Source organism: Xiphophorus hellerii, chromosome 5 (assembly GCF_003331165.1).
Source record: "Xiphophorus hellerii strain 12219 chromosome 5, Xiphophorus_hellerii-4.1, whole genome shotgun sequence".
Taxonomy (NCBI): Eukaryota; Metazoa; Chordata; class Actinopteri; order Cyprinodontiformes; family Poeciliidae; genus Xiphophorus; species Xiphophorus hellerii.
In genome coordinates, this window is record NC_045676.1 from 21526555 (window position 1) to 21552966 (window position 26412).

The 26412-nt window shown below is 39.3% G+C and overlaps 1 protein-coding gene across 1 annotated transcript; it reads left to right on the forward strand.

Moving 5' to 3' along the window:
- Nucleotides 1-1308: 1308 nt before the first annotated feature.
- On the forward strand, nucleotides 1309-26376 carry LOC116719311 (girdin-like). The gene is made up of 29 exons (XM_032561797.1): nucleotides 1309-1613; nucleotides 3604-3695; nucleotides 4865-4970; nucleotides 6879-6948; nucleotides 7437-7495; nucleotides 7570-7653; nucleotides 7740-7880; nucleotides 9136-9314; nucleotides 10363-10444; nucleotides 10925-11083; nucleotides 11272-11418; nucleotides 11744-11888; nucleotides 12884-13459; nucleotides 13552-13757; nucleotides 13861-14055; nucleotides 14520-14641; nucleotides 14737-14875; nucleotides 15166-15339; nucleotides 16769-16930; nucleotides 17026-17303; nucleotides 18313-18456; nucleotides 18526-18712; nucleotides 19027-19172; nucleotides 20065-20157; nucleotides 20883-21073; nucleotides 21599-21679; nucleotides 23422-23637; nucleotides 23778-23843; nucleotides 24624-26376. The coding sequence occupies exons 1-29, from the start codon at nucleotides 1551-1553 to the stop codon at nucleotides 25646-25648; spliced, it is 5328 nt and encodes a 1775-aa protein (XP_032417688.1). The 5' UTR covers nucleotides 1309-1550; the 3' UTR covers nucleotides 25649-26376.
- The last annotated feature ends 36 nt before the right edge of the window (nucleotides 26377-26412 follow it).

Consider the following 26412-nt stretch of genomic DNA (forward strand, 5'->3'; position numbering starts at 1 on the left):
AAAGAATCATGAATTCTGTTCTCAACCAGAAATTCCCGAAGGAAGACTTCTGGTTTGTGACCTTAAGATCAAACAAACATTTTCACATGATGCCAGTTTGGTTTGCACAGGTGTTTTCCCTTATTAAACAAAATCATAATTTTAAAGCCGCTGATGTGTATATTTCATTTAACTTTATCTCGTATGTCATATAAGACTTATTTTGAAAGTATATGGTTAAAGAATGTATTCACTTCAGTGCTTCTTTTTCTTTTTTGAAAAAGCATACCTGCTTGTATTAGCATGACATCTGAAGAATATATTTTGTGATAATTAAGGTGAGTCAAGACAAATAAAAGTCGATTCGAAGTTCGTCAAATCTTCCCGGTGCTAAAACATAGTGATATTCTTTCTTAAGGTTGCATAGAGAGTAGCTTACATCAACATTCTTGTCTAGATTTCAGTGGAAACATTTCAGTGGGATTATTTTGAAAATGATTTCCTTCACCTTACTGGTTAGAAGTAATTTTACAGGAGTAGTCTTTAGTCTTCCTTCAGTTCAGGTCTGCATTGTAAAAAAGAAGAAAAAAGTCTCTAATTTATAGTAAAATACCGGCAGCTGATAGCCAGAACTTTACCATATAAATTACATTTTGGTAACCACAGCTACCGGTATTTTACCATAAATTAGAGACATGTTGTTGTTGTTGTTGTTAGTTTTTTTCACAGTGTGGGTACAAAATGAAGGAGTACAGCAATTTCTACTCTAGAGTGAGCAACTGGTTATGAACGTTTGGCGGTTTCAGACGGATTTTAATATAACTATAGCAAAAATATTTCAAAGAAATACTAACTGAAATACAATCAAAGGTAAATGGATGGATGTCGTGATTGTGAACTCGGTTTACATTTAGCCACAAGGTGGTGCTTTTGCCTCATGAAACGACATCTCATTGCAGCCAAAGTTTGGCGCAGTAAGTTGGGGGGTTTTTTCTACCTTCACAGTGAATGGCGTGGACCGCTAAGAAATAACGTCCGTTTGGATTTGACTGTTTGATCGATTGAGTCGGTACGTGTGTTGTGACCATGGCAACGGACTGCTAGCTGTTTTAGCGCTTCGCCTAAAAACAAGGTGTATTTGACAGAAGATAAGTAGATATTTTTATTTGTCATACGTCTTTTTGTTGCAGTTCATTTGTTTAAATATCGCTGATACATCAGCGCTGACTCTCCCTGTGTGACAGCAGGGAGGAAGAGGAGGAGGAGGAGGAGGAGGAGGAGGAGGAGGAGGAGGAGGAGGAGGAGGAGGAGGAGGAAGAGGAGGAAGAAGATACAGACGGCAGATGCCTTTGCAGCAAACGACCAGGGAGGATGTCTGTCCGTGTCTGGGTGTTGTTGCGGGACTAAATGCGGATATGTTGAAGACAAATCAGAAAAACACAACTTTTACGCTGTCCCGTGCCCGAATGAAGCGCTTTTAAAATATAAAAATCAATTTAAAAAGTGTAACGATCTTAATTCAGAGAGGACTTGGACTTCCTGTTGGGATAAAATACAAGCTTTTAGGGACCATGGAAAGTGGAGATTTCCTGTCCTCCGTGGATCAGTTCATGCTGAGCCCCCTTGTCACTTGGGTAAGTGAACGTTCTGTACACTATCAAAGGGCATTTTAGAGGATATTAAAAATGTACAAATACTTTTACTGCAACGTTAATCAGACATGGTTTGTTAACAGAAGTATAGTGGTTTACTCTGACATTATGAAATACTTTTATTTTGTTTGCAAATTCTTAAACATTTTGTGAATAATTTAAATATATTATGTTTGTTCACTATGCTGTTCAACTAAGGAGGTTTATAGTTCATTAATACTTTGGGGCCTCTAAGATGTGTTCTCTCCACCTGTGTCCCTTGGCCAAAAACACTTATTTAAAGTTTTATGTTTTTATAGAAATCTTAGTACACATTTTAAAAATATTTAATGAATAGTTTTGTCAACTTCAGTAGTCTCTCTAAATAAAAAAATACGCAATTTTCACATATTTTAACTTAAGCTAAAACAAATAAATAGATTAATTTTAAAGAATAACACTTGATTGAGATACTCAATTTTCACAAACTATTTTCAAATGGAGATATTTTTCCATTTGACTCATACAATACTGATCAGGCATAACATCATGACCAGCATGGGTAATTTGACTGGTCTCTATCTATGCAGCTCTATGTTCAGCAAACTGGAACTCACTGTGTATTCTGACAGCTCTCTATCACAAACAGGGTGAACTTACAGTCTCTTCTCACATGGAGGACAGAGGTTTATCTGAAACTTTAAGCGTCTGTTCGGGTTGGATGGCCATCGTTATCTGCCCTTATAGTAGACTGAATCACTGGCATATCTTCATTTATAAAGCACTTCATGGTTTGCTTTGCACCGTAACAGGCCCACAGCACTTGATGACGCGCTATCTTTGTTGTCAAAGATTATTCCTACTGTCTCTTCCAAAAATCTCTACTGAACCAGAAAAACTTGACACCGTAAATATGTTTAAACTTTTTCTTAAAAAAGATCCTGGTGCTTCTGCTGAATTTATTATGTATAACTCTTTTAGGACCTTTATGCTGACTTCAGTTTTGTTGCATAATGTGATGTCTTTATTATTGGATTGTCTTGACTGTTGTTCAAATGTTGTACAACTAAAAGTGTTTTTTGGTGTTGTTGTTGCTATTGTTGCTGTCTGTCGTGACCAAAAAGCTTTTGCAAAAGGGGCATTTGGTCTCAAGGAGTCATTTTCTAGGTACATAAATGTTTAAACAAAAAAAAGAAAGATTCTTTAGCAATCTGAGCTACAGCAGATCATCTGTGGAACTGCACCACATGGGTCTTCGCTCTTCATATGCACCAATGAGCTTTATAAATCTGGAACGCTGTCACTGGTTTGCAACCATTCTTTCTTTGGATCTTTATGTTAGATTGACCAGTGCAGACTAAACCCTCCCAATATAAGCTGTAGTTTTGGAGATTTTCTGACCCAGTTGTCTATCCGTCTCAATCCACTCTTCACCAATCTAACTGGAATCCCTACACCTTTGCAATTTTCCTGCTTCTAACACATTCATGTGCTGCTTAAAACATGTCACCCCAGAGCCAGCCTAAGGCAAAGTAAAGAAAGTCCCCAAACTATCAAGAGCTTCCCATAAGTTCTTGAATTTCAACTCAGACCATAGACCTAAAATTTCTGTATTAGCTTGAGAATGACAATACGGTTGTCATGTACATTACATTACAGTTATGTTACATTACAGTTGTAATGTAAATTTGATTTGATGGTTTTAACATAGCACAGTGGCGCAATTGGTAGAGCTGTTGTCTTGCAGCAAGAAGGTCCTGGGTTCGATTCCAAGTGTAACTAATTTTATTATGAACATTGTAAGCAGTAGCTTAAATGTAAGTAAGTTAGTTTAGGTTATTGAACTGAATTTCCGCTCAATTGTTTAATAATAAAACATTTTAACCAATGTGTTTGCACATTGATTAAAACCTAATAGTTTTTTTCTTAATCACTGCAGTTATAGAGATTGTGAATTCCCTTTTAAGCTCCTGTATGTCTTTTTTGTGAATAGGTGAAGACATTCATTCCAGCTGATGAGGGCATCCACTTGGACTTTTCCGACCTTCTGGATGGAGTGATTTTGAACAAGATAATGGCTCAAATGTAAGTCAGCACACCTCACTTCGCCTCTTGCAACATCTTATGAATGTGAACACTTTCAGATTGCAACCAGTGGCAACATTAAAAAAAACAAAAAAACAAGATGAGCATGAGTGACCTGTCAGCGTTGGAGATTTTTATAGGGCAGTAAATGTAGTTTAGGGGCTGCTGGTGCAGCATCAGGCATCTTTATGCATATAGGCATCAACAGTGCTGCCATTGTCCCTCTGCAGAAATAAAGAGGATCTTTGTTGTCAGCAGAAGACTTTAAGTGTAACTTCCTCATTACTTACAGGTTAGAGTTTCTCAGAAAATGTTAGAATTAGCATAAGTCCTATATGCGCTGAGGCCGAGCATTCTGGCTGCAGAAAAACAAACTGGCCAAAAACATAAAAGACATCATACATGCTGTCAAGATGCTACTTAAGAGATTATGATTTACTCGCCTTCTGTTCTGGCAGCTTTGCCCTCATCCATTATTAAAAGCCTTAACTGATGGTGTTTGTGTGTTTAGCCTTCATGTCTGGGCAAAGTGACCCTTCAGAAAGTAACAGCAGAGTCTAATTGTTAGAAGGAGGAGAAACCGATGACCCCCAGACTGCTCTTGTGAGCAACTTGCCAGCATTCAGCTCACTCATCCCGTTCATGGTCACGCAGCTTTAAATGTAAAAACAATGCTGCAAGGAAGGGAGGGGAGGAGGCGGGATAATCCCTTGGATTGAGAGACCCTTTTGAGATTAGGACCTGCTGTTTAGCGGCAGTGGGACACAGATGGGAGATAAAGGTCCAGATAGAGGACAAACAGTGTGGAAAGGAATGCAAGCAGCCCCTGAGATGAAAATATTGGTGCCCTGGCCTTCATAAGTTTTGGTCATTTGAGGTTCACACTTTGTCAACTTAAATTTAGGCTCATTTCCACTCAATCCAGTTGCCCACAGTTGATATGCAGCCAGTGAAAAGTGTAATGTGCACCCTATGTCTGGCTCACAAACCACCCCGGTCTGGAGCGATGATGTCACTCAGGCTAAAGTTAGGAATGAATGGTGACCTTAGTCTTATTTTCATGGAAGAGTCTGAGTCTAGACCCGTACCAGTGTGTTCTGCGTATTTATCTGTTTGGAAACAGCAGATATGTCACTTAAAATGTGTTTTTCATGCTTTCCTATTTTCAGAAATCCTTCTGCTGCAACTCAGTGTCCAAACAAAGTCTGCAGAGATCCAGGTCAGAGGATCCAGAACCTGAACTTTCTTGTCCAGCAAATCAGAAGTTATTATCTGGTGAGCTTTTGGACAATTTCCTAGCGTCTTATCTCTTGTTACAGACTGTGCAAAACATGTTGTCTCATAATCGCATTCTAAACAGGATCCTTGCATGTTTCGGATGCTGTTCCAACTTTGCATTGGCGTCACATGTTGTGGATCTGTGGCCTAAATATCGGTCATGTCAGCAGATGAGTAATCAGCCCAGAAGTGAGGTTACCACGCAGCAGCAAGTAAAGCAGCATATGGAGCTGCAGTCAGACGAACAGGCAGACAGAGCTCTGTAGTGACTCATGAAATCAAAAGATCACGTTGGAAAATTTTGAACTGTCTGTCGCTCTGTCCTTCTTTCCTAAATCTTTCAAGATCACCACAGAACTGTTTCTTTTTAGGATAAGACACTGTGGATCTCACACATGAACACATCCCTGTTCAAATGAGATTGTGATTAATCATTTTATTCTGCGTAATTCAATATTGAATCACACATTTTCCAAGGGAAATATTAAATAGAAGTACCATGGTGATCTTGTAGCATATTTATGCACTCTGAAGAACTTTTTGATTCAGTTAAAGTCTGGAATGTGTCAGCTACGGAAGCATTTTACTGCCATAAAATCAGGAGTGTTTTCTCGTTATAGCGAGACGAGATTTAGATCTCGTTAAAATAAGAAACTTTAGCTTATAAAAATACGCTCCTCTGACAGATTATGACTTGTCAAAGGGTCTTAAAGAGACTGGCTATGACTCTCCTTTTCACCCTGTTTCCTCTGTACAACATTAAAAGATCCCAAGAGGTGTTGCTGTTGCTTTCTTACTTAAAAAAGAAGATTTCTTAAATGAGTTATAAATCTTACTATAATGACTTTTTTTATATCTCATTGTGACAGGATAGTTTTATTGTGATACAGATCCTAAATTTATTTCCAATATGTGGCAGCTGGACGCTTCATTAGTCAGCGTGCCACATCTTGACTTGGTGATATTTGCCCCAAAGTTCCCCAAATTTATCAAGTTGTGTGGACATCTATTATCTGCAGCTTTCTTCAAGTGTATTTTCCTTCAGATTTATTTCTGGAGTCTTGGATGTGTGCTTTGAACAACAGTTGTCTCTTAGTGTGTTTCTTCCTCAACACTCTAACACAGTGGTCCCCAACCCCCGGGCCAATTGGTAATTAATAATTAAATATTTCCAGTCTCCTAATTATTTTTGGTCTCCTCCTTACGTGCGCACCCCCCCGGTCTGCAGCAAATTTGCGAAGTCTGCACCGGTCCGCGGTACTAAAAAGGTTGGGGACCACTGCTCTAAGAGACACCTGGAGGTTTTGGGTCAAAGTTGACTGCTGTTTCAAACTGTTCACAATCATTCACCTGGATATAAAACACTAATTCTTAACCCCACAGCATGATGCAGCCACCAGCATATTTGACTGTGATATGTTTTTTCTACTAATGCTGCTTTTGTTCCTAGCTTGTCTTTGGTAATTCTGACCCTACTTGAAATTCTTAATTTAGTTTAGTCTCTCTAGTCAGAATACAGGGAATGATTTTGCCATTTTTTGGCCACCAAATGGACTCTTCTGCATTAAAGTCTAAGAGGACAGTATTTGTCACCAAAACACAGCTTTCTATTCCTCAGAGAGAGGCCATTAACATTCCTGGCTTCCCCTCACCAGCAGTTACACACTCTGTTCAACTAAGCTACCTATAGAATGAGGCAAGTTTTGGACCTTTTCAGTGCTGCACTAAAGAAGCAAGCTGCACCAGCTTTTACACATATTCATTAGCTGGATTGGTTTCTCCATGCATGTTCACCCAAATTTATTGAAGCATGTAGCCAAAGGTCTAGCATGTCTCCCTCCAGCCAAAATATGCAAGTTTTGTTTTTCAGTCCCCATCTCCTCCTTTGTTTTCTCTTTTCTGCAGGATAATCTGAGACAATTAATCATGATTCCTTTGCCAGACGTGTTGCTGCTGGGCAGGACTCCCTATTGTGGTAGGTTTCTTAAAGATACCTCACAGGATTTCTCGTCTTCATTCTCTGTTGGACCTTTGGAGTTTTGATGGGCTCACAGTATGCTTCATTGTTAGCTGATGTTCAGCGCACAAAGTTAGATTTTTCGGGAATTTGAGGATATTTGTAATAAAGTTTTAACTAATACATGCAATGAAATTATAGTACATTTTTGTTTCTGTTGGAAGACCGCAACATTAAAACAAGATGCCCTCGCTGTCCATGGTGATTAATACAACTCAGGCTGCAGGAGGCTGCAGTAGAGTCAATATTCTCTCCTCCCAAACCATTTTATTCAATTGCACAATCAATCTAATAAGTGCACTGGCTTGTGATGGCAAAACTTTGGCAAATGTTGACCCAAATTCACCAGTCAAATCCCTGCTCAGATGGCCTCCACGGTAGAAATCCTCCGTGCACGATCCGTAAAGAATCCAGCTCAGATCGTTTATTTTTTCCATTCTCTGCAGAACAAAGTCTGGAAGAAATGAAGAACCTTCTGCTCTTATTGATGGGGTGTGCAGTTCAGGTGTGTTTGCTACTGATGCATTCTTCTGTCCTGTGTGTTATGATAAGAAGCTTGCAATCTTTTGTTGTTTGTAGTGTCAGAAAAAGGAGGAGTACATTGAGAGGATTCAGACGCTTAACTTTGATACAAAAGCTGCCATAGCTGGACACATTCAGGAGGTATGAGATGTTCAACGCCTTCCAGTCTTGTCATGCGGACTTCCTTTCTCACTACACTGACTGACTGTTTTCTTCATGACCAAAAGCTGACCAACAGTCAGGAGAACGTGCTGGATCTCCAGTGGATGGGGTCCAGTGGCGTTCACCCAGAGGAGATGGAGACCGCTTTGAGGAACATGGCAACACACCTCCAACACATCCTGGACCAGAGGGACACCCATCTGGAGGTACAACTTTAACAACATGTTTTTATGTACATTTTACCTTCACACATCACTTTCTTCACAGGTTTTTAGAGATGTACAGAAGGATCAACTTGAAATCAGATGATTTTTGTAACTTGAGTGTAGGGCTGGCCCATATGGACTTAAAGTTTTATCACAATATTTTGTGGTGCAATGAAAGTGAAGATAAGAACTATTTATTACTACTTTTTAGGAAAATGTATGGCAGAGGCTGCATGGCACCTCTGGCACATCGATAACATTTATGCTGTTTTTTAGGACAACAGTCTCATAAAATGTGGGATTTATGTCACTAAACTGCACACATTACCGGCATTTAATCATATTTTCAAATTTATTTATATTTATTTTTTACTCTCATTGAACAATGGAGGAAATACTAAAACTATCCCAAGAATATGGACAGTTTTGGGGTGCTAAACATCGTCAATGGGAATTTATTATGGCAAACGTAAATCAAAATTCTCACGATAAATGCCCACACATATTTGACTGACATGTTGACATTTGAAATCCCAAAACCCCCAGATCTTTTCACGTCACTGGATCCAACATTTCCATACAATAACGTCCTTTTTTGTGAAACTTGTTGCTGAGTGAAGAAAACTGAAAGTTGTCTAAGCCATCTCGTTTTAGAATCAGTGAGGTATATAAAGTGAAATTAGAGGAAGAAAGTTGTTTCAGAAAGTTTGATTATTGTGAAAAAGTTAAATATGGTCTACATGGTCTCTCATGCGTCAGTAGGTTACACAATCATGAGGAAGACTGCTGATTGGATAGATGTCCACAAGACAGTCATTGACACCCTTGACAAGGAGGGGAAATGCTTATTGCTAAAGAAGCTGGTTATTTACTGAGTACTGTATCCAATCATACTTGTACAAAAATTGTGTGGAAGTAAAAAATGGAAAAGTTTGACCAGCAACATGGACAATTAAAGCCTTGAGAGAAAAAAACCTTAGAAAAATCCCATTAATTGGTTAAAAGTGGTGCTGGCAAGTCAAATCTTCAAAATAAAATCCGAGACCAGATTTTTTCCACAAGTCTCTGTTGACTGCACCTCCATCAGTTTTAACTTTCATCACATAGGGAGTAAAAATTAAATACTGACAAATGGCACATTCTTTATCAACACGCTTACACACGTCTAAATGATTCAGATGTCAGAAAAAGGTGGAAAATGAGCTGTAGGTTTTTTTTTGTTTCATCTTGTATTCTCTTCCATTCACCTCTGCAGACAATAGTGGAGCTGATGCTGGAGAAGGAAGGAGCTGTCAGCTTGCTCAGCAGCCCATCCAGTCCACAGCCTGACAGCCATTCTCCCAGCATGCAGCAGCAGCAGGCAGGGACCCAGCAACATCTGGCTGTGGAGTTGGCTGATTCTAAGGCAAAGATCAGACGACTTAGGCAGGAACTGTAAGTACACCACAGATTAAGAGAAGATTGATATAAATACGCTTAAAAATATAGATGTTATTGGGAGTTAAATAACAGGGTTATATAGTCTACTTTTACCTTCAGAGAACCTAATAATACTTTGATTTTCTAATTACCATTGGGACTCAACTTAATTAATATTTTCCCAATTTAGGAATATGTTTTGAGTTCTTTTTTGTACGTTTTTTTTCTAGTGTCAAACCAAATCTAAATTTTACATATTTTATTATAATAAAATTCTATTAACTTATTTTAGTTGAATATACAATATATATAAATATATGTTAATTTACAAAACCATTCTAATAGTTTACACTAAATGATTAACTGAAGCATTTTATTTTGCTCTTTATTTTTAAAGTTGATGAGGACCTTTTTTAATCAATACTCCATGGCCTTCTGTTTGCTTTGAGTATAAAATATAAGATTTTATTTGAGAAAAGAGGAATGTGGACATCTTCTCACTTTCTTGGGTCAGTGATTAGTGAATGTTAAAAGCTCTTCTTCTTTGGAGCTGCTGGAGGAGAGTGAATGAACGGCAGTGGCAGAGATAGCACAGGATAAGCGATGCCCTGCGGAGTTTGGCCCACATTGCTGCCTGCTTGGCAGGTTTCATTGCGGTGCACTATCACTGACCCACATTTGCTCTGCATTTCAGCAGATACAACAACCACACACACACACACACACACACACACCCGCACACGCACACACACCCCCACACACGCCGTCACACATTAACCCTGATCCAATCCAGGTCTCAGTTCCACCATTTCTCTCCATGCAGTTGTCTCTGATGTATTATCCTCTCTTGTTGGTGGGATAATTCGTCCAGCTGCCTCTGAGCAAGCAGAGAGTTCAGGCACAGATTTACTTTGCCCTTTTAAATGGTTTGTTTTATCGGCTTTTCTAGTTGTAATTTTAAAAAATATTTTGTGAGTTGTTCTCCCATTCTCTGTGGGTAAAACTAATCATGTTAAATAACACAACACGCCTAACTAGTTTCTCACTGCATGCTTCACCATAGAGAGGAAAAGAGCGAACAGATGCTCGACTGCAGACATGAGCTGGAAAACGTGGAGACCGAACTAAAACGGATTCAGCAGGAGGTATGACTTGTCAAAAATGAGTAGTTATCCACTACTTTGTGTTGATCAGACACATAAAATCTCAGTATAAGACCGTTTTTTTGTTGTAACATGACAAAATGTTCAGTTTGATGAAGAATTGGCTTACCTGAAATTTTAACAAACAAGAAAAGCAAAAAGAGATGATAATGCGTGCCCAGTGTTTGTTTTTAAAGACATATTTATTTCCAACAGTGACATATTCTGTGTGCTTCAAGAAATGCCTTGTCAAAATCTGTTGAAACAGCAATAAAGCTGTTAGACTGATGCAATATCTGGAGCAAAACAAACTTTTGAGTCAAAAGTTCTTTTCATATTTACAGTTGCATGTCTTTAAACTCCAGGATGAGTTGGAGGGAATGCAGTGGAGGGAATGTCAAGTTTGTAGAAATGTGAAAGGTGTATTTTCTTATTGTTAAGTCCTGCCTCTAAAGGGAAGTCATGTGTATGACCTTCAAACAGAACTCCCAGCTGCAGGTGGATGCGCGTGCTGCCCGTACCTACCGGGATGAGCTTGACGCCCTGAGAGAGCGCGCCATCAAGGCGGACAAGCTGGAGAGCGAAGTCGGGCGCTACAAGGAGCAGCTGCACAAGATGGAGTTCTACAAAGCCAAAGTGGAGGTGAAGGCGCATTTGATTCTTTTCCATTTTTGGTTTTACTTACACTTCCTTTGAAAGTAAGGAATTACGGTTGCCCCTGATGCCACAAATGCATAAATACAGCCAAGAATGTTTAAAAGCTTTGAGGAAAAAGCTTTAAAAATTGAACTTGATAGACTAGTTGTGCAAATCTATTTGGCATGTCACAGGAGCTAAAGGAGGACAACAGGGTCCTCCAAGAGACCAAGGAGGTGTTGGAGGACCAGCTGGAGGGCTGGAGGTCCCGAACAGATAAAATCCACCAGCTGGAGAAACACATCCTGCTGCTGAAGGCCCATGTCCATGACATGGAGCAGGTCAGACATGTTTTACACAGAAGGAGCTAGACTTCTTTTTGATTCTACTGCCAAGAGGAAGGCAGGGACAGTAAGGTGATTTTGTTCTGACCCTAGATGTTTACCAGTGTCTTTGAACGATGGCAGTCTGTTTTTGTTTTCTCTTTTAGTTGCTCTGTTTAGGAACAAATCAAAACCAAAGACGAATTTTTAATTTGAGAGTAAGGAGGCAGCACAGGTCAAAACATCAAAACATTTAAAAAAAAGTTCTATAGGTTTAGTTGAATGTTTTCTCACTCCTCGCGCCACGCAAGCCGATTCTTGAAGCGCTTTGTTTTGACTTCAGGAGAAAGAAGCAGATGCAAAGCGGATGAAGGAGCTTCAGGAGGAGAACCTGGCTTTGTCTTTAGCACAGAGGAGGAGCATGGAGGAGTCCCAACACCTGGGCTGGGAGCTGGAGCAGCTCTCCAAGACCGCAGAAAACTCCCATGGTGAGAAAAAATGGGAGCAGCAGGTGTTAGAGGGAGGGAATGTTGTTATTAGATAGAACCGGCCTAAATATTTTCTATTGTGTCCCAAAGAAGGACTGGCACATTAGTAACCTTGAAAGCCAATCAAAGACCGGGTTTCAAAGGAGTAGGTTTCTTTTTCAGTTCCATAAAATTAGCACTGAGGACTGATATTTAACTAGGCCACACGCTGCTGCAGACTTTCAGTCATCCAGGACATGACAGTCCTTGAGGATGTTTCACCTGTCATCCATCAGGCTTCATCAGTACAGAGTTGAAGAATGAAATGCCTCAAGAACCATTACTAGTGAACCAGGCCATTACCAGCATACTAAAAATTATTCAACTTTCATTTTAACAGCAACCAAGATAATTTTACATATTTAAATGAGCTACATTTTTACATCTGAAGTTTGACTCAAACTCAGTTTTTATCTTTTTTGTTTGAATGAAAAGTATGTTTTACTAAATACGTTTTATTGAATAAACAAAGATTATTTTATTTAATGATTTACTCTAACTCTTCTTTATATTTTGCCTTTAAACCTCTCTTCATTTCATTTCTATTTGGTTATTATTTATTTGGTTTAAATATTTTTGTAATTTTGGACTGAACCTTCCAACTCGCTGACTGAAATTCAGATGCAGTTCTCTGCAGACCTTCATCTTAACAGCTTTAAATCCAGTTTCATCAGTTATTCAGATATTTTAGTAAATTTTCTTTCATATAAAGTAATGTTTAAAATACTATGCATGTCTTCCTTTGTACTCAGATGAACTAATTAAATATAACTCTTTTTATTTACTTCTAAACAAACCTAAGATCACTAATTCCTTCAGCTTCTTTTACATAACTGGCCCAATTTCAGTTTATGTAAATTGAAATTGGAAATGTGAGACCATTAAAATGAAAGGTTTGCATTAATGCACATCTCTTTGGTTCCAAAAGTTACAAACTGTGGTGTGTTTCTTCAAAGGGCCACAGACGCTGAGCGAAGAGGTCAGCGAGAAAACCCGGAGTCAAATTTTAAAGCTGGAGAAGGAAAACCAAAGACTCCTGAGGACCATCGAAGAGCTGAGAGCTGCAGCTCATAGCAGCTGCAGAAAAGCCAAACCCAGCCCCCAGTGGTTGGTGTGTAACACCAACCACTTTATCTCATCGGCAGAGCAATCAGAGACAAACTCCTTCTCAGAAGATTCACACTGCCAGCAGCAACTCATCACAGAAGAGCTGGTCGGAGTCCAAAGTCAGATTCTTCTCACAGGTTATCCAGACTGTCACGCGCAGGAGAACGGACGCCTACAGGATCAAGACAAAGAAATGGTGTCGGGTCTGGAAACCTTGGAAAATAACCACAATCAGTTCCATTGCTCTGTCAGGTCATGCGGTCACTCCCCAGACTCACAGAGCAGAAGGCCACACCATGAGAGCACTCACACAGGTGTGCCAACACGTTCCTCTTATGCAAGCAGGCACACACAGCGGCTGGAGGTTAAATGCAGGGGTCTGGACACCCTTAATCAGCAGCTACAGACTTCTCTTTACAACACCGGTAGGCTTGGTAGCTTCACTTTATATACTTATGTAACTATTCATAGTGCCACCGTTTACATTATTTTATTTTAATTTACTTCACCTTTTGAGAACGTAAAGTTCAGCGTTTGGAGGCTGAGGTTCAGGAGCTGGAGGCAGAGAACCAGGCGCTGCAGGCATATCTTGAAGAACTTCGGATCTCAGCGCGGCGTCTGGAGCAGCTTGAAACTGAGAAACAGAACCTGGAGCATGAAACCTCTACGCTGGAGAAAGACAAAAGGCAACTAGAGAAAGAAAACCGAAGACTCCGACAGCAGGTAAAAATCACATTTATTTAAAGAACTAATATAACATGTGATAATCCAAGACATAAAAGAGCTACAAAAGTAGTTTCCTGGTTGCTATTTTCATCCTTTCCAGGCCGAAATTCAGGAAGCCAACTTAGACAGCCGTAATGTCTGCATGGCGAGCTTGGAAAGAGAAATGCGTCTGCTAGTGAAGGAGGCAGAGGGGTTAAGAGAAACATCTGAGAGGGTCAAAAGCTTGGAGAGAGATAACAGAGAGCTGATCAAACAAGCTGCTATTGACCAGAAGACCCTGGCAACCCTGAGAGAGGTGAGGATAAACCAAATCTATTAGGCAGTACAAGACATGCTAACTGCAACACATCAAAACAAATACCTGCACAAATCTGCACAGGAACATTTAATTACATTCACTTGTGAGAATATACTTACAATTTAAAGCTGTCCATATGTTACATCCTCAATGACTTGTATTGGAATTTCACGTGATAAACTAGTTTCAATGGGAAACTGTATGGTTTTTAATATTTTTTCTTTACTCTAATACAATAATTTTTTTTTCTTTTCAGGGTGCAATTACAGAAAGTATTGACTCTAGAGGGTTGAATACAAATAAATAAATTTGACTTTGTTTTTCCTTTCACTCTACAATGACGCACCATGTTGGGTTGGTCTGCCAAATCCAAATAAGATACACAGAAATCTGCGGTTGAAATTTGACAAAATGTGAAATAGATCAGGAATTATGTCATTTAAAATGCTATCCCGCTTCAGGAGTTGGTGAGTGAGAAGCTGAAAACTCAGCAGAGAGACAACGAGCTGGAGACGCTGTCCCACGAGCTGGAGATGAAAGTCCTGAACCAGGAAAACGCACAGCTGGAAGCAGCAGACAGCAGGTTCGTGCAAACTGCTTAGATGAATGTAAAATATAAAAGATGTTTTTTATGTTTAAATAGCTTACGTGATTTTATTAAATTTTTTCCTGAGATAGGGTCAAGATACTAGAATCCGAGCTGGAGTCGTCTCTGAAGAAGTCCCTGCAGATCAAAGATGACAAGATGGCTGCTCTGGAGGCTCGGCTGCAGGAATCCTCCTTTCTAAACCAGCAGATTCTGCAGGAGCTGAAGACTGTAAGTGAAATCAAAAGGTTCAGACCTTTATTTATTTAATTTCTATAAATTAAACTTTCAATAAAACGAAGAGAGAAAATGAAAAACACGAATAAATAGTTTTTGACAGGAAATTAAAAAAACGATCGATAAGACAGAAGCAGTGGCTTCTCCAGTCCAGTAGTTTGCCAACAACTTCTTAATAAAAATGGAGCCATAACTATACTGCGTAAACACTACAGTCTCAGAAATAGCGAATTCATTCTAGAGAATTGGCTGATTTTTGATGTGAAGCTGCACACCTCTACCAGGTGAAGCTGAGCCACGAGGCCCTGCAGCAGTGGCAGGAAGAAGAGCGGACGGCGTCGGGTTCCAGCCCTCTAGCGCAAACCAACAAGGCCATGAAGGAGTGGCTGCAGGAGAGCCAGGAGGCTACCAGGGAGCTGCTGAGGCTCAAAGACCGCCTGATTGAAGTGGAGAGAAACGTAAGCAGTTTGTTTCTGTCGACCACTGAGCTAGATCCTGTGTTATAAAACGTCTCTGTGGTCTCTCTGAATGTGATTCTGCCAGAGGTCTTTTACGGAAAAAAAAAAAAAAAAAAGAGGTCTCCTTTCCGTTATTAGAAATTGATCCGTGTATGTTTAGGAGGAGGAATAGCCCCGCTGTGTGTACCCTCTCCACTCAATAACAGTTGGGATCAGCTTCTGTCCACCATGTCTCTAAATAGGTCAAACCAGGATTGGAAAATTAATGGATGGCTGCACTTTACAGAAATTGGACAATTTTGGATTTAATCAGATTCTAACCAGCCTGGTTTATTTGTGCTGGATTAGATTGAACTGAGTTGAAAGATGCATACATTTTATCTGAAATACCATGAAATCTCTTTTTTGAGGGTTTTTAAAAATTATTATTAGAAACTATTGCTAAGAAATTAAAAACTTGGAGGAAATTATTGAATGACCTTGTGCCAGTATAATTTAATAATGATTTGACCTTGAAAACTGAATGCAAGTGCTGCTACAACATCCTCTACTGTTTTGGCACGTCTGGTAGCAACCTTTTAAATTATTTTTCTTCCAGTGACATATTCTCACACTGGATTATGTAAGTATATTATCCTTTCTAGAGTCTGGCAAATAAGTATATCATCTTATTTGCCACTCTTTTTGGTACCACTGTTATTAATACTTAATATAACACCCTTCAAGGCCCTTGGACACAGCTTAGTTTTCTCTCGTAGGACTTCATGGCTCTCCTTTAGGATTCTGAGACGCCTGTGGAAGAAGGCTGATTTTTATACTGGTGAAGGGTTTCTGTGATGACTTGGTCATATATTTTGAATCTTTATAATTATGAAAGCCGCAAGAAAGACTCAATACCAACATTATAGCAGAGGCCAATATTCTTCCACCTAACTTTTTTCTGATTTTCTTAGGTTTTATTAAATATAATTGTCAGGCTCTTGGGTTGTTTTGGGGTTTGAACCAAAAACCTTTGGAAATTTCAGTCTTGTTATTACCCAACCAAACCACATGATTGTTACTCTCTTTAGGTAATTGGCTATTTTCTAGTAGCCATAAAGTGACTCATAAACACCTGCCTTACTTGAATGAAATGTTCTCTTGTCTTGGCCATTTTGGAGGGGCTAGGTAACGTAAAAAGTATTTTACAAGTATTAAATAAAAATAACAAATACAGTTGGGTTGCGTGAATTGTTAGTGGGTCAATGATTATATCGGCAAATTGTGGAATTTGTCAACGCTGACTCACTGAATTGAAAGGTTGGATTCCCCTTTAACATTGTGCTGCACAAGAATCGTTTATTGCACACAACTAAACCAGAGGCGCTAATAACTGTAGAGGGTTCTGTAATCTGTTGGTGGTCCTGAAAGATATCTGTTTCTCTTGAAGAATGCCACTCTGGAGGCCGAACGCCAGGCAGCGCAGGTCCAACTCAAACAGCTGGAGAGTCAGTCGGACAGCCAGCAGGCTCAGATCCTCGCCCTGCAGAGGCAGGCCGCCTCGCTGCAGGAGAGCAATACGGCCCTGCAGACACACAACGCTAACCTCCAGGTCCCACCTCAGTACTCCTTAGATAAAGGAATCATTACAACATAGTCGCTGGTAAAGCAAAACGACACAAGGCATCAATGGTTCTCCCTCTGCAGGTGGAGAAGTCGACACTAAATTCCCAGAGTGCCTCCCTCATGGCCCAGAACGCTCATGTGCAGCAACAGCAGTCTGGAATAGAAAGTGAGCGTGACAGTGCCGTACAGGAACGGGAAGAGCTGCGTGGCGCTCATGAGCAGCTCCTGCGAGATCACGAGCGGCTGACGGTTCTGCACGAGCGACAAGCCATGGAGTGTGAGACTCTGATGGGGAAACATGCCTGTCTGAAGAACGCCCACCGCACGCTGGAGCTGGAGCATCGATCTTTACAGGACAGGTCAGAGAGACGAGATGCTGACAGGTTGACAATGAATGCTGTTGTTTTGATTTGTTTTGTTTTGGGGGGTTTTTCACATTTATTTAGTTACAACCAGGGCCGGACTCTAGAAAAGACAAACAGGGGCAGTAGTGCAGGGCCCCAAGTTTTTGACTGCCCAAAGATTTAGGATGTTTTTACAATAAATGCATGTTTTACAAATGTTGTAGCTTATATAAAACTACAATGTTTGGAGTGGCTAGATAACATAAAAAGTATTTTACGAGTATTAAATAAAAATAACAAATACAGTTGGGTTGCATGAATTGTTAGTGGGTCAATGATTATATCAGCAAATTGTGGAATTTGTCAACGCTGATGCACTGAAATTAAATGAAAGGTTAATTTCTACACTTCATAACTCTACACTTATAAAGTGTAGAGTTTTAATATTGTTACATTTTTATCAACTTATTATTTATATTAAATTCATATTATATTATATTTGTATTATGTCATTTAAAATGCTTAATAAAAAATGTATTGTAAATGTAAATGTATAAAAAATGTAACAAAAATGTAACATTTTTATCCACATTTTATCAACATAAAATGTTTTCTTTTTTTTAAAATAGGGCACCAAAACTATCTCAAGCCCAGCGGTCTATATCCTTCTAAATCTAGCCCTGCTTATAACCTCAAATTTTAAAGTATTTTATTGGAATAATATGGCTTCCTTTCAACAATGGCATTTCTCTTACCACTCTTCCATAAAGGCCAGATTTGTAGAGAGCAAAACTAATAGGTAAAGTGATTTTCTCACGTGAGGTATGGATCTCTGCAGCGATTAAAAAAATGTGACTAAAGATCAAGAAAGATCAAGAAAAAAACAAAAAAACTTGGAGATGAATAGCAAGTTTTGCAAGCAAGTTTAGTCCATGACAATTTATAGTTTACTAAAAGTGTGTTAGTGTGTACTAATGTGATCGACCTCTGTCTTTTTGTTTTAATTATTTTATTTTTGTTTTAGATATAACAACCTGATGCAGCAGAGAACTAAGCTGGAAGAGCGGGAGAAAACCTTAAAGGAGGAGCAGATGAGGATCTCTCTGGAGAAAGAACAGCATCAGACAACAGCAGCCGAATGTTGCAGGCTCCGCGACGAGAAGGACCGGTAAGAAAACATAAAGAACAGATGCCGGACTAACCCAACGCTGGGCTCACTGTGCTTTTTCATTTAAAGGCTCAACCGCACATACCGGCTGCTTCTCAGTGACAATGAGGCGCTGACAGTGGACCACAAGCTGCTGAAGAGCCAACTGAACGAGGCCAACCTGAAGTACACCTGGCTGGAGGCCGACTTCTCCAAACTGAAGAAGGAAGACCAGGAGCTGGACATCAACTTCACAAAACTCACCAACCAGTGTGAGGTATGGACAAGCACGTTCTTTATGGTCTGCTACCAGCTTTTCAATTATACTTTGACACGCAGTTCTTTCTATCATGATTGCATTACCTTAAAGTATAACTAATCTCAACTGAGACGGTGTTAGGCAAAATATTGCAAAACTGACCAAATTTACACATAAACGTTCAAATCTGCACAGAAACGCTTAAGAAACTATTAGATTGCTTATCCTCCAAAAAAAAGTTGATTTGGCATTTAGTTATACTTTAAGTTGCCCAACTTTTGTTTGCGCAGCTCGATTTAAGTTAACGAAAGATTTCTGCATGTGATGTTTAGTTGCTGAGTCAGCTGAAAGGGAACCTTGAAGAAGAAAATCGACATCTGATCTGTCAAATCGAGACCCTGATGCTGCAGAACCGAAGCTTGCTGGAGCAGAATATGGAAAGCAAGGATCTGTTTCATGTTGAAGAGCGACAGTATATGTAAGCAGCACAGCGGACACACACAAAACAACCTGATATCATTATTTAGTAATTTAGTTTTGAATAAAATCACTTGTGCCACAGTTACTAGCAATCAGGCTGGTGATGTTTTGAACTGTCCACACTATCTTCTTCTTTAGCACAAGTTTCGATTTGTTGAATGTTCTCTTGTCTTACTGCTCTTGAAGACTGGCTAAGATGTATGTCACATCACCGTTATGCCACAAAAATGTTTGGTTTTACTGAGAAAAGGTTTCTACATACTGTGATAAACCATTTAAAAAGTACAAATCAAAGTATACCTTAGAAAAGTTATATTGTTACTTTTATTTTAGGATATGTTGATTGTTGGCACATCAACAATGTTCCAACAATCCATTGTTGCTCCCGATGGATTTTGTGTGTGAAATTTCTTCAACACTCATAAATGTTTCCTTTGTGTCTTTTTCTTGTTTGTATGGATTCATTCCCTCCTTCTGTGCATGTTTATCATTGTCGCAGTATAACTACATGGAAATAACTGCTAGTATTTGCAGTTATACAGTTATACTAGCAAATACTACTTATCATTGTACATACATATGGTGATTCAGGCTCTCTATGATTGCTATATAATTGGTGAATTTTGTTTATTAATGGAACAGAGAATGTTTGCAAGAGGGCATTTAAATGTCCTGGTGAAGTCATTATGAACTATAAGTTGTTTCTTTGCTAAAACAGCAGATATAAACAAATCCAGACCTTGTTTAGCCGAAAATAAAGAATTTGATTGTAATCCAGTAGAATAGAAAGGATCAAATTTGAATGAATTATGAGTGACAGCTTCAGATAAGGGAACATTTTAAAGAAAAAATAATAATAATACCCCAATGATGTCTCTGTCTTTGTTCAGTGATAAGCTCAATGATTTGAGAAGACAGAAGGAGAAGCTGGAGGAAAAGATAATGGACCAGTATAAGTTTTACGACCCCTCTCCTCCTCGCAGGTAAACCGACTCTGACAGTCACACAAATGCTCTGAGTGAATCAAACAGCTTCCATGTTTCAGCTGCTCCTGTTGAGATGCTCCTGTTTGCTAAACAGAAACATCTCAGTACACATTAAGTTTGAATGAACATTAAGATTACAAACTGGAAAGGTAAAGTCTAAAATATGAATAGTTGGATAGTCAACTTCTTGAGAATTGCTAAATGGAGTGTTTGATTTGTGTTCTTTTTATTTTTTTATTATTTGATTAGTAAAATCAATAATCATAAGTAGAGGTGGGCATTGATCGTATCGTTTATCGCTTATTGTAATTGATATTTTACATATTAAGAATTTTGATTTATTGTTGTCACAGTTTACAATCTCCCAAAACATAATTAAAATATAATTCAGTGCAGCTTCTGTGTGCGGCTTAGTGATACACTCACACTTTTTATTTGAATGATTTCACATAAAAGAAGTGTATTACACATTGCATGTTTTTCAAGAGCAGTATTTGTGTTTGTGAGGTTATGATTGCGGCGTCCTGCAGTCACAGCTTTACAATTAGCTAAAAAAAGAAGCAAGAAACATTATTTCCATTATTGAAATACTACCGCAAAATATCGTGATAAAACTCTTAAGTCCATATCACCCACGCCTAACCATAAGATTCCAGTTTGAGTTTTGAACGTTTGAATTCCACCTCTGTTGCGTCTATCATTTCCATCATGTGCGCTGACAGGCGTGGCAACTGGATAACTCTGAAGCTAAAGAAGCTGATGAAGTCCAGCAGCCGTGAAAACGTCCCTGAAAGCACACAGGCATCTGAGGCTGAAGCCCACCACTACGGTGGCTCCTTCATCAGCTCCGATGGATCCGGAGGATCGGCCTCAACCTCAGCGGGTGACTTCACCTCACAGCAACGTGGCAGCAGTGAGTATGTGAACCTGAAACTCACCGCATCAGGCCTGTGACTGTCAGAGAGGAAACAGCAGTTTTATCATCACCTTTTAAACATGGAATTACCAAATGTTGACTGTTAATAAATAGTATATTTGTTTAAGAACTATTTACAGATGTGCTTCTTTGTTTTGAGCCTCGACGCAGTTTTTTTTCTTTGCCATTTCTTTAAATATGCACGACTACATTAAATCATGAATCAGCTGAATTTTCTTGTTAACACCGATCTAAAAACTCACATGAGCATCTTTAAGGTTTGCTATTTTTTTCAGCTCAAGACAGTGTTGCATGCCACGTTCAGACACTCATTGTTCCCGATGGATTTTGTGTGTGAAATTTCTCCAGTACTCATAAATGTTTCCTTTGTGTCTTTTTCTTGTTTGTATGGATTCATTCCCTCCTTCTGTCAACCTTTGGATTTTGTTTTCCCTTGTGTTTTCCTCCCCTCCCATCGCCATGTGTATGTGTCTCATGTGGTCATGCTTTGGTTTTAAAAAGCCCCCGTGAAAAAGTTTTCCCGTTTGAGGAGCAGGCTGAAGGACAAAGACAAAGTCAAGTCCATCTTCCGACGTTCTTTGTGTAAGAAAAACCGGTGTCCACTACCGTCTTTCATTTTGACTCGTGTCTTTGACGTTGCTCTTATGGCAGTAATTCCAGCAGTGCCTTCGCTTTATGCTTCTATATCATAATGTGCTTCGTTCTTTCAATTGGTGCATTGCAAACAGAGTTGGGTAGTAACTGGTTATATTTACTAAGTTACATTTACATGGTTTACTTTTACTATGCTGTAATTTTTACTTTTACTAGAGTAATTTTGTCAGGAAGCATCACTGCTCTTACTTGAGTTAAATTTCTGGATGCTCTACCCACTGTGAGTATCCAGAACAAGTTTGTTTTGGCCAAAAGCTCAGCAGACACAGACACAAACCTGCAGTTTTTGTTTAAGTTTCATAAGTTTAATACAGAAAGAAATTGATTTGGGGAAAAAAGTTTCTTTCGCATTGTCTTGATATTTTGTAATTGTGTTATTGATATGGATCATTTTCATTTTGATCTTTAAAATATCAAGATTTCCTTTGATATAGATTTCACTTTATAGTTTGGTCTGTCTGATGATGTTATTTTTAATTATTAAATGACTGATGTTTTGTTTCGGTCTTTTTACCAAATGTGTATTTTTACTCTTAACTCTTACTCGAGTAAGGTTTTGAGTACTCTGCCCACCTCTGATTGCAAAAGTATTCATACCACTCAAACTTTCTCACATTTTGTGTCCTGACAATGTGTTTTCTCGAGGTTTTATATGTTCAACTTGTGCAAAGTACTGAATAACAATTAGAAGGAAAAAACTTGTGGTTTTCAATGTTTTGTTTGAAATAACAAAACTGACAAGTGTGACATGCATTTGTATTCAGCCCTCTTCGCTCCAAAACATTTTGTGTATTCACCTTTATATGGAAGTAACAGAATTTATAAGTGAAGGCCAGATGTTCTGTGAAGTCCACAGATGTTTGTTGGAGAATATACGTGAACAAATAGCATCATGAGGATCAAAAAACGCAGCATGCATTAGTGAGGACATTTAAAGTTGAGCTATTTGAATCCAATAGAGAATATGTGGCAAGGCTAGAAAATGAATCCATCCAAACTAGCTGAACTTGAGTGTTTTTGCGAGGCAGCATGTGCAACAATTCAGTATCTTGACATCCAAAGCAAGTAAAGATTTACAAACATAACAAAAGTTTTTTTCTTTTTACAAACTATTGACACAGGGAGGCTAAATATAAATGCACAATGCACTTCTAGGTTTTATTTCTGTAAAAATAGTGAAAGCCATGTATTACTTTCCTTCAACATCACAATTATCCACTACTATTGGTTGGCCTATGGCATAAAACTCCAAAACAATACATCAATGTTTTAGTTGTAACCTAACTAACTGTAACGATGTTTATATTTGTGGACATTTTTGCAATATGCTACAGTGCTAGCACCAACAGCAACATCACAATGTCCATCAGATCTTCAGCCTCATTTCATCAAGCTTCACTCATTTTCTATGTTGCAACAGCTTCAAGTGTCATTTATGTTCCATGCATAATGACAACTCCTTATGAATAGACAGAATACAATGCAGCATGCAGGAACATTATGGTGCTGCATGAGTTTTGCCCTTCCAGCTGCAGCAAATTCACCTTTACAACACTTCTGTGCCGCTCTTATGACCAGACGTACAAACTACGCTGTACTGTGCATGACACGTTTCACCTGTCTGTCCATTTCCTCCACCCACCCAATCATTCCTTCATCCTTCAATGTAGCCTTGAGCAGCTTATCCCAGCCATCGACCTCATTTGAGACAAAGCAGGAAACTGATGTGGACGAAGGCCAAGAGGATCTGCTGACCTCATCTCTCAGTACCTCCGTGTTATCCATCCTCCAACATCACCAGCATCATCCCACCAATCTTCCATCTGGCCATTTCAGCAACAACACTCCTGTCACTGGCCCAAACATTTCTGAGCTGTGGCTTACAGGTAGAGGCAACCAGAAACTGATGTGTTGGATTTCATCAGCACTAGTAGGACAGCATCCAGAGGCTGATGCTGTAAATCCTGTTCTTGCTGGGTGGTGATTTCCTACTTTTTTTTTTCTTTTTTTTTTTTACATCCTGCAGACAAAGATTCGAATGGCAGCACTGTGCCATCTGGATGTGAGGAGAGCGACGGGCTGCAGAATCGTGGTAAAACCCTTTGAATTCCTGTTTAGAGGATTCAGTCAGCATGCAGATGTGCAGCCAGATCAAGAATTAGGTTAAACCGCTCAAACTGCAATCATGACCCGGTTTTGAATTAATCTCTTTCCTGTTCACAACCGGAGAGCGGGAGGCTCTGCTCTACCGCTCCCTGTTGGCCATTACTGTTTACTTACTTCCTGCTACGTATCAGTGTGTTGAGCACATTTGCCTGTTGAGATGAAATTCCCACCAGATGTTGAAAAAACTCCAACAGATTGAAAGGAATATATAAATTTCATATAACAAAAATTGGAACATAGCGAAATGTTATATAACATATAGTTGTTTTTAAAAGATTTTTTCTACGTTAGTGGCCTTCATCAGACATTAGATAAACAGGAAATAGAGTGGAGAGAGAGTGCAGTGTGTTTGTAATTGTTGTCCTGCTTGGAAATTCATCCATGTTACATCTGTACAACTTTTAAGAATGTCCCAAAGTATTTCTCTATTATTTTCTCTTTTATTTGGGTCTGGGAAATTGTCTTGTTTCTTTAAATTAAGTCTGCTAGGTCCCTATGCTAAAAAAGACAGCCCCATATCATGATGCCTCCACCACCAAACTTCACTGCTTGCATGGTTCATTCCTTCTTCAACCACGATGTTTAAAGTTATATTACTAAACTATGAAGTCCCAGTTTTTCATTGGCTTCTTCGAATGTTCAAGGTACTTGATACTTATTTTCTTCATTTTTAAAACATTGTAACTTTATCTCTTTACTTCTCCAGGGACCAATGCGGTCCAGTGTCGAGCCCAGAGTGAGAGCAGCGGCGAGCTGAGCCTGAGCCTGGAGAATGAGCCTTGGTCAAACGGCAGCAGTCCTGTCCAGCAGCCCCCGTCACGTAACTCTTTGTGTTCCTACCAGCCGCCCAGTGACGTGTCCACCCCGCAACCCCACCCAAAGCTTCAGCAAAGCAGGGAGAAAGCCGCCACGATGCCGACTCCTAACAGTCTGAACGCAGATATGCTTCAAAGACAAAAAGATCCAGTGCTGTCTCAGGATTTCTGGCTCACAAGAGGCACGAGAACCATCCGAAGGGGGTCGAGGAAAAAAGTGTCTCGTCGCTCCTTGGACTCTGGCAGCGCAGACAAAACTAACTCAGAGCTCGACGGGTTAAGCTCAAAAGACGAAAAAGCTCAAGCCTCTGTTTGTTCACCGATCACAGTGCTCTATGTTCAGGGTAAATCATCCTCAATGTCTGGCTGTCTGAACTGCTTCTCTGCCCCTCTTGTGAAAGAGGCACAGCTGGGGGAGTTCAGGTCTCCTAAAAGTCTCCCTCGCGCCAGCAGCGTGATTTCTTCAGCAGAGGGCTCATCTCGACGCTCCAGTGTCAGCAGCGACTGCAGGGGGACTGTCCAAACCGAGCAACAGGAGCAAGCACAAGAACAAAACTCTGACGTAAGAAACAGTGAGCCCGGGCCCGTTCCTCCAGTCAAACCTCCAAGAGATCCAGCAGTTATTGTTCCCACAAAACATCACAAATCCGTTTTGCAGGAGCCACCTCTTGGCTCGTCATTCACCTTTAACTCGGTTTTCTCAGACACAATTTTCAGTGATTCTGAGATCACCACAACAATCTTGGACACTATTGACATGAGCACAAATTTCCCAGGTCCTAATCCATTGGCAGAGCAAAACTCTCCCCCCGAGAGAGAAGAAAACGCTGAGGAGACGCCACAGACACTGCTTAGCTCTGAAAACGAGCAAAGTGAAACAGCAGAGGAAGCAGGAGGGCTCACAGTCAAGGACTGATGGCTTTCAATCACATAACAGCTGGTTCTTATGGGTCCTTCAAATACATCAGTTTGCATCAGAATGCGTAGAGTTGGCTGTGATACAAATCTTCAGAAAGTGTCAAATAATTAATAGTATTTTTTCTTTTAATTTTTTTAGATATTTGTGTTTTTAGGACTTTTTATTTTGTTGTTTATAAGTAAAGGCCAGTGTCAAGCATTCACTCACAGTATAATTTTGGGACAATAAAGTGTTTATTTTATTTATTTTCATATTGAATCGAAAATACTTGTTGATGATGTGCAATATTTTTCAGGTAGAGTTGAATCCGTACAGGACAGAATGTCAAGGTGTTGATACAGCATGAGGCTATGAATCTGTGACCAGGAGCCAAACAAAATGTTACACTGTAGTTTCTGTTCACAGTCAATGTTTTATGCCAAGTTATTATTAACTGTTCATAAATGTTTTTATTTTTATTATTATTATTATTATTATTATTGTTCTTGTTGTTATTGGTTAAAATGGTGCTTGTCAGTTTTTATTTTGCCTATTTTCTTTCACTTATGTGACAATCCTGTTATTTCATTTATTTGATTTTTGCTCAATCTCAGTGTTCAAACTCCCCTCCTAAACCTGTAACTTATTATTGCTCTAATAACTAGAAGTAATATGATATTAAAGCGTGACCAAATGACTATCCTGGATGCTATTTTCCTATAATATAGCGAAAAGACATTAAAAAATAGATGAAAACGAATGTGTTTTATTTTGAAGTCCTT

Bases quoted from the DNA above. Each gene is read 5' to 3' on its own strand.
- LOC116719311 (XM_032561797.1), top strand. From the start codon at position 1,551: ATGGAAAGTGGAGATTTCCTGTCCTCCGTGGATCAGTTCATGCTGAGC. The intron at 7,881-9,135 runs GTACAACTTTAA...TCACCTCTGCAG, and splicing joins AGAGGGACACCCATCTGGAG to ACAATAGTGGAGCTGATGCT. The intron at 16,931-17,025 runs GTCCCACCTCAG...CTCCCTCTGCAG, and splicing joins CACACAACGCTAACCTCCAG to GTGGAGAAGTCGACACTAAA.